The following is an 8,168-nucleotide window of genomic DNA, read 5'->3' as shown; positions in this document are numbered from 1 at the left end:
CAGAGGGCTTCCTCACCAATTGAGCAGCCGCTCCGATGCTCGCAGCGTCTTTGACGTCCAGAGCTTACAAAACCTTCGAAAATGAATGGAAGTGGTCGGCGTAATAGACGGCTGCGTTCAACCAGGTACCCCATCTTGTCAGAACTGGCTGGGGTGGCCGCGGCACTCCGGGGGCGATCTCGCGGAATGTGCTCACCCGATCGGCAGACTTCAGGAAAATTTTCTTCCCGTTGGAGACCAACTTGTCTAAATCCGGGAAGATGTATCCGATTCGTCACCGTTCCCATCTATTCTCGGTTGACCATGGCTGTACGTCGCTCTCAGCGTCGAGACCCGCGAGAATCGATGGGGAAAATATGGGATATGCAGAATTATGCCCCAAAGCGCAGAATATGCATCTTCAGGAGGAAAAGCCCAGAATATGCATTTTTATGCATTATATGCATTTTGCATGAAGTCACGGGCTCTATTGATGAGAAGGCTTGTTTCAAAAATCAAATTCCAGGACTCTATTTCAGAAACCGAGGATCGAATGACCGAACGGGACGGTGGGATGCGTGGCTTCGCCAATGAATGACGAGCGGAAAACCTTGTGTAAACAGAAGATATGATTCGGATTGTGACAAACCGACAACCGCAACCGAACCACGGTCGCTTCCATGTCGTGTCAGACCGGCTTGTTCTAATGTTTACCAAAGGGGTTGATCCCTGTTCGCTCGTGGGGCGAGCGAACGATGAATTTCCTTCTCAAGCATAGGGTCGATTGAGCGAATGGCTAGAAGGAAGCGATCGGTGGGTCCGGACCCAGGATGAGAATATTCATCGTTTTCTTTCAGTGCTCGATCGTGTCCTCGTCTACGCCGGGTATGGGTGTGTCGAGAGCTCGACAGAACTCATTCTGGAATGTTGCGGAAGCTGGTCGCCGGGCGGCCGTAAGTCTTCGGGAAAACATGCATTCGAGTCCGATCTTGTTCTAGGTGGCTCTTGGGCCCCGCGGTGGCGTGAAGAATAAACGCCAAGGTATGCCATCGTATCGGCAGTCAAAGCTGATCGGCTCCGCTAGTTCAGGGTCACACGGTGCCGAGGTGGTCGTCCGCGCGGTGCGCGCACGATTTTGGCAGCGTCGACTCAGACAAATCGCTTTTCCTTTTTTCGGAGAGCTCTTTTTCATCTTTTACTGTTGCCTCTCCGAGCGGTTTAGTCACTTTACTACCGCGAAATACCTTCGAATGCGACGTGCGCAGTCTGTGTGCGGATCTGGGACGTTCTTCGATGAACCTCCTGCGACGTCGATGTCATCCCCGTTCGAAAATCCCCGAAGCGAAAATTCGCACAATTATTTCGTCGCCTATCGATGGAAAATCTCCGAGTTCACCTCTACTCACCACATTGACTCCGAGATGTCGAGCGTTTTCGTTGTAGTATTTGGCGGACGCGAGTCTTGCCGCCTGGAGCGCGTGTGTGATGTGAAGAGCGGAGGCGTCGAACCGACCGTGGTTTTTGACACCGTACTTGAAATCCCCCATGTGGCCATTGCCTCCCCTCTTGAAGGTGTCGACTTCGATCGCTCCCGAGTGGCCGAGTCCTCGAATTTGTTCATTGACTAGGTGATGCGTTTTAGGCACCGAAAGGGCGGCCTTTATGCCGACGGCGGTTCCGTCCAAGGTTCCTGGACCCGTTTTGGGAGCGTGATTCTGACAGTAGACTTCTTGATCGTCTTGGTCTTGTAGGTTGTTGAAGTAGGTTTTGAGCGTGAGTTTCGTTCCGCACACTTTGCATTTGAAGCACCCTTGATGATAGAACGTGAAGTCTTTCAAAGGTCCGACTTTGTCCACGGGGTAAACAGTCGCTCTGCACCTGAGACACTTGAGGTCCGGGCCCGCCATCGAGCAATCGGAGCGATCCTGACTGCGAGGGATCGCTTCGATTCGATCGAAAGATGGGTCCGACCGCCGGGATATTTCCACTTTTCCGTATCCAAGAGTCAACTCCACTTCACTGAATGAGGAACAACAACGACAACAAAGCCAACAACGAGCCCCACGGAAACAGAGGCAGCCAACTGGCAGCCGAGCTTTCCAGAGAACTCCGCTGCTCGGGCGGCTGACCAGCTGCACGGACAGGTGGACGAGCCCGAGACACCAGTACTGCACTGCCGGCGATGCCGATCGTCCGAATAGGCGACCAACGGATAACGGCACCCTTCAACACGACATCCAGGGTTTGCACTTCGAACGGTTCTGTCAGACAGTCAGCTTGCCGTGGTCGCTGCCATCGTCGTCGCTGGAACGGGCTTCTGCTTCTCCTCACTGCTGGTGGAGTCCCGCTCACCCAGCGCCGCCACATTCGCCAGCCATGTTGGTCGTCGGGGCCCTCGCCTTCTTCAGCTATTTGTGCTGCTGCTGCTGCGATGTTGTCTGTGCCATCGGCTGCGGTCGCGCTTGTCGTTGTTGGCAAGTACGCCAGTGCGGCAACAAGCTACAGCAGACGCAGCGGTGGGAGAGGAAGAAGGAGCATCCATCCATTCATCCATCTAACCAACAGAGGGTCTAGCTAGGTCCCTTTCTTCTGCTCTTCTGCCAATACCTCGACCAGGCTGGTGACGGCACAGGCAACAGAAGATATTGCATACATGGAAGCAAGCCGTGCTTGGCGCGGCATTTCCCTCTCTCGCTAGCCGCGGCGTCGCTGTCAGTGCCCCGAGCTCTCGACAAAAGAAGAGGAGCTCCTACCATACCGACTTCGGAGGCTCCTTCTTCTGCCGCTGCTGCTGCTTTGTTCGGCGAGTTGCGGTTACTGGCGCATGTTCCTTTTCCACCCCCTCCCCCTCCCCTCTCTCTCTTGCCACTACTGACTGAGTGAGATTTCCGATTGTAGTAGTTCGACGTCGTCTCCGTTGTTGCTGTTGTTGTTGTTTTCGGCAGCGGTAGCTGTGCTGGCGACATGCGGGGGAGCCACTCGAGCGGCTGGTGCGAGTCGGTCAATGGTTTGCACCGGGGATCGGTAGCAGCGGGGTAACATGAAAATAAATCCCTATAGGAGCTGACGCATTCTGTTGTGCACAGTCACAATGTGGCTCAGTTTCTACGTTTGTCGGTCGGTCGGTCGTTCCGCCTCGAGCTTTACTTGATGAGAATCCGCGAGACGGAACTTGAGCCGACTTGGTCGACCGCGCATCATCATGGGGGCGGATGCAAAACGACCCCTTCTTGTTTGCTCCCGATCGGTATGGCACGCGGCGAACGAGCTCAGGGCTGAATTATTGATTCGACATATCTTCGATTCTTCCATTCGACGGAAATTAGGAAGGTGATCATTGCCCGAGTCAGCGGTGCTCTCCCACTATTGCTCCGATTCGATTGTTGACGTCGATAAGCTCATCATGTTTAGACAAGCGTAGATCGAGGGGGGAGCAGAAACCTCATTGAAGATTCGTTCGTCCGACCGCCACCCATCATCATAAACTGAAAATTCTGATAGTCTCCCGAGAGCATGCAAATCTGGATATCACCCTACCGCTGGGATCGTTCCTTCGATTCCCGCTCCCATTCCCGCCTTTATTTTTGGAATGTCGTTCGTTTGCAGCTCAACGGGGGTTGTCGCTCCAATAAGTAAAGCATCACTCTCGTGAAGTCATTTTTTCGCAGAGGTATGTTCTTCCTTGTGTCGTTTGTCGAAACTCCCGTTAGCAAGCGACTTTCCGAAGATTTAATTCGAAAAGTTGACAGCCGGCCACACCGATCCATCAAATCGCTCACAAATCTTGACGCAGCGCGTCTTGCCGGAGAATTCACCTGACTATAATGTGACACGTTTTTCTCAGAGAAGAAGGCTTGCGGCAGCTCGCCCCGTACCCTTCGAATTCGACATCGACTCGCTGCTTCCGAGGATCTTTCCCTTGAAGACGTAACATTCCGTGGTTGCTGATGCAGGTACTGGGACGCGAAAAATATACGCGGTTCCACTCTCGACCTACTATTGAATCGTTGATACCAATGTATGGCAGGATACTACGCGGTCTGGGAGTATTCTGAGAGCTTCGTTGAGCAATCCCCCTGATATCCGCCCCGGATCAGCCGTTGCGCCGCGCCGCCTTAAGTTCCATTTATTGGCAGACAATGTATGGAGCAGCGAAGCGGCGGTGTCGTTTTCTGTGAAATCTTCGGTCGTGAGTAAAACTACTCTTATCGCGAAGCTAGACAAAGCCAATGGTTGAGAATATTGATGACATGTTCGATCGTGAGCAGACCTTCAATGACGAATTCCCCGCTCGGACGGCCTTGCCTACGCCTTGAGAGCCAGCTATCGATGAAACTGTCGGGCATTCCAGGAGCCCGGTCATTCCATGAAGGCTCCTCTGAGAGCATTGCCCGATTTTGATCAAGCCAGGAGTCCTCCTCCCGTTTTGATTCGAAGCGGCTTGGAAACCACGAAACCCTCGATGGAAAATCGGTGAAAAAAGCTTTCATCCCGGAGGGAAGCAGAATTGAGGAGACATCGATATCCTGGAGTCTCTCCCGATCTAGATCCCTTTCATAGAATCTACATAATCATACCCCGCTGGATGTCTTCCGAGTGAGTCGACAGCTCAGTGGTTTTCTGCACCCAGTCAGCTCTCTGACGGGTTTTGAGCTACCTAGAAAATCGGGAAAGAATGAGCAGCGAGTTCAGCGAACGAAAAACACTTGATCATTTATTCGATTCCGAGCGTATCAGCAAAATTAATGGATATCGCCTAAAACTCTCAGCATTCGCAGCTGGCTCAGCAGAGCGAGCTTTCATCATTTGAATTCTCAATTCTTGTCATTCTATCGACGAGTATGGAAGTTGATCGAAAAACCAATCGGATTCGTGGTTCTTCAATCGGATTATTCATATAGGCAGTGATGATTATCCCAGACAAAAGTTCGTAAATAATGCGGATAGCATGTGGCGAACAGATTTGTCCGGCTCGGAGGCAGAGATGTGGTGAACATGGATGCGGTTGTGCTGATATATCGTTGCTTGTGTGTCCGAATTTTTCATCGAATTGGTGATCGATCCACCTGATTGAAAGATAGACAGACAGATCGATCGGCCAGTTGGAGATATGCTTGATTCTCGTTGACGTCGCTATGTACACAAGTAGGTGTTCGGGCGCGGAAGAGGATATTTGATTTGTGAACAGCCAATTCTATCATTGACTCGACCAAGCACTAGTCACTCGCCATCTTCGATCGCAAGTCATTGATCAAACGGATGAGCGTAACATGGAACGGCGCCGTCACACTTCGCAGTGGCTAGCTCCGTGAATCTTCCCACATCCCCTGTTGACTGGGGTATCAGTTTCAATTCCGGGAAGCGAACCCTCGCCCGGAAACAGTCCCGAGGTACTATACGAGTCTTGGGGGAAACTTTCGCCGTACTTCGTTATGCGCCGGTACTTGCCGCCTCGGGGAGGTCCATGACAGCCTCGAGAATCGTTCCACGACAATCATTCAGAAGATTGCGCTGCTTGGAATGCGACGCATTGCGACGCTAGAGCGTCAGCGCCCGAACCCAGAATCTTCCCCTTCGATAATCCCAATGAACACCGCGGTAATCGGGTCGGGCCTCTGGGTCCGGCTCCCCTTCCGGCCATTCGATAATTCACGGTAGGTGTTGAAGCGAACCCGTGCGATGTAGCGACACTCTCGATCCGGGTCGAGGAAGTGTCCCTGTGGGAGGCCGCGATAAGGTGCCTCCCTGGAGAGACGCCGAATCCCTCAATCGTTCCTCCATAGCCATCACGCTGTCTTCGTAGTCGCGCTCTGCGGCGGCTCGAGCATCCATCCAGGCGAAAATAGCTGCTATGAGTTGAATGATGACTCCGACGACCGCCAGGACGTACGACCAGCCGAAGTAGTTCCAATCCACCTTGAAAAATATTCGAATGTTTTAAGCCGAATTATATCTCCGCATCTTTCAGCTAATCGAGGGGAGGAAAAGTGAAGAATCGCTTCTGCATCCTCAGATACACGCATCCTTCTCAGATCTTTGATGGTCGAGTGTGTGGGGTCGTGAATCTCGAAAATTTTGAAGACGATAGCCGGCCTGAGAATCGGATGCTCCCGTCAGGCTAGGAATATTCCACGCGTATCTTTTTGCCTCGTATGGAATGCATCAAGACCTGGAGCCTTGAAATCCCTTCGAAATGAACGTGATGACCTTGCGTGAGTTATCTGAATCGTTTGAACTGCTCCTAGAAGTTCCGATCCGGCTGGGGCCGCGGCGAAGAGAAACTCACGCAGAGCTTGCATTCTGAGGAATTTTTCTCACAAGGCGCTTAGTCATGTTCTTGTCGGATAAGCCTAGTCATCGCGACACGTCCATTGCTTCCTCTACACTTGCGTGGAACGAAGGTCGACCATCCATCGAACAAAGGAAACTTCATATTACCTTGGACAATCACTTACGAATCGTCCCTGCTCGACGCATAACCAGATCTCGATTCGCCGAAATATATTCAGACCGTGGCGGCAATCACCGCCCACGAAACATGGATTCTACCACAACGTTCTCACGTGTCTCATGGGAGATTCATGAAGACTCACCTGAGGAATGTAGTCGTTGGTGATGTCACCAAGAGCTCCGAATACGATGATAGCCACTAGATTGCAAACAGTGGATGCTAATATGAGCCCTACGGTAGCTCGTAGCATTTGGACTTCTTTCTCTGGAGGCATGCAGATGTTTGCGCCGAGCAGAACGCCACAAGAAGCTACCAAGAGCCCGAAACCTATCGTGAAGAAAATCTGAACCGCAACGAAATACGGAGCCTCGAGGAGCGGTCTGAGGTATCTGTATTCACGGTCGAAGATCCAGCGGCATCCTCGGTTGTCGTTGTCGAAACGCAAGAGCCGGAGTACCCTGAATGTGAGAGGAATAGTCGGAATGGAGGCCGAATTGGATTCCACAAGATCCTCGAGAGCGTCAGCCTTTCAACTTACGCGAACTCAGCGATATGATAGGCTCTTCGAAAGAGAATGTTCTATCTTCTATGTACATGCATATAAATATGGGATCAGGCGTCTTCTGGATTATTTATGGAAGGATACGATAAACTTCACCGACGGGGTGTCATACCTGTAGTGATCGTCGAGGGGACTGTCGAAGCACACTTCCCAGAGACCCCTCCTTCGGAATTTTTGGGTGCCAGGGTGGATACCATCGTTCACGAGCCAATAAGGTGTACAGAATGCGACAGTGATGAACACCAGAGAGAGCAATAACGTGGCGGCAGATAGGAGGTTCGAGCGGGGCGAGTATGCCCGTCTCATTGGAGTGAGAACCATTCTGATATCGGCACGGCGATCCGCAGAGGAGAGGTTTATCCCGAGCAATGGTTCCGGCACATCTCAGGATCGAAAACAATAAGTGGCTAGAGGAACTTCCGAGACGTTCAGCGGAAATTTCCCACGAGAGTTGCTCTCAAGCTCGGTCACTGAACGATGTATCAACGCAAGGGGTCTCGAACCGAATATCCCGGGGAGATGATTGGGCTCTGGGTTTCGGAGGTCGCGAGAACGTATATTGCGTGTTAACAATGCAGAAGCTCTTCCGGAGAGCGCAACGTATTCCGCGATCTCGGGTCTGCCGGGGACAGATCGAAGAAAGAGAACACAAGTGAGGCGATGGATGGGGTCTCTCTCGTTCAGAGCTCTTGGTAGAAGTGATGTGAAGTTCATCTTTAGGGACAGGAAACGGTCGAGGGAGTTGGTGTGGAAAGAATACGAGGGGAGTCGTCATGGAGATCCTTGCCCGCAAACGCCGGAGAACAATACCTCGCGAACAGCCATGTCTTACATAATCATCATTTCTCTTAAAGTGTCTATGTGCGCTGCCATTTTTTACCTGAATTCTCTCAGAAGTTTCGGCGCGGGGGAGTCACGCGAACTTCAACTAAGGACAAAGCACTTGAAAACCCAGCTCTCCTTCGAATAACAAACGAATTTTGACCACTGCTTTTTCTGTCTATATCTCGAAGGAGCCTCGGCGTCTCATACGTGGGATTGTGCTCGGATCTCATTCTCGGAAGAGAGAAAAACCGTAAGGGCGCCATGGCGGCCCCAGCTCCGAATATCGGAAGCAACATTGTTTTCCACAGCTTTCTAGCTCGCATCCACGAAGGAATGTCAATTGAAATGACC

General features: G+C 51.8%; 2 protein-coding genes across 2 annotated transcripts in view; both read right to left on the bottom strand.

Annotated features, from left to right (window-relative positions):
• Hil (peptidase hillarin) overlaps window positions 1-1,886 on the bottom strand; it is a 23,529-nt gene extending 21,643 nt beyond the window's left edge. Inside the window, exon 1 of the mRNA XM_029112148.1 lies at window positions 1,386-1,886. Within this exon, the coding sequence (XP_028967981.1) occupies window positions 1,386-1,886 (501 nt within the window). The remainder of the gene's footprint in view (window positions 1-1,385) is intronic.
• Window positions 1,887-5,628: 3,742 nt separating this feature from the next.
• LOC100903569 (uncharacterized) lies at window positions 5,629-7,686 on the bottom strand. Its single transcript, XM_003745845.2, has 3 exons — window positions 7,105-7,686; window positions 6,573-6,888; window positions 5,629-5,895 (listed from the first exon to the last, which is right to left on the bottom strand). The coding sequence occupies exons 1-3, from the start codon at window positions 7,311-7,313 to the stop codon at window positions 5,629-5,631; spliced, it is 792 nt and encodes a 263-aa protein (XP_003745893.1). The 5' UTR covers window positions 7,314-7,686.
• Between the last annotated feature and the right edge of the window lie 482 nt (window positions 7,687-8,168).

This window comes from Galendromus occidentalis, unplaced genomic scaffold (genome assembly GCF_000255335.2).
Source record: "Galendromus occidentalis unplaced genomic scaffold, Mocc_1.1 scf7180000077485, whole genome shotgun sequence".
Classification (NCBI taxonomy): domain Eukaryota; kingdom Metazoa; phylum Arthropoda; class Arachnida; order Mesostigmata; family Phytoseiidae; genus Galendromus; species Galendromus occidentalis.
The sequence above is the reverse complement of the archived record's forward strand: the minus strand, read 5'-3'. Positions and strand labels throughout refer to the sequence as shown.

Excerpts from the sequence above, each read along its gene's own strand:
- LOC100903569 (XM_003745845.2), bottom strand. The coding sequence starts at position 7,313 with ATGGTTCTCACTCCAATGAGACGGGCATACTCGCCCCGCTCGAACCTC. Across the intron at positions 6,889-7,104 it reads CCCCTCGACGATCACTACAG|GGTACTCCGGCTCTTGCGTT; the intron begins GTATGACACCCC and ends TCTCACATTCAG. Across the intron at positions 5,896-6,572 it reads CCAACGACTACATTCCTCAG|GTGGATTGGAACTACTTCGG; the intron begins GTGAGTCTTCAT and ends ATATTTTTCAAG.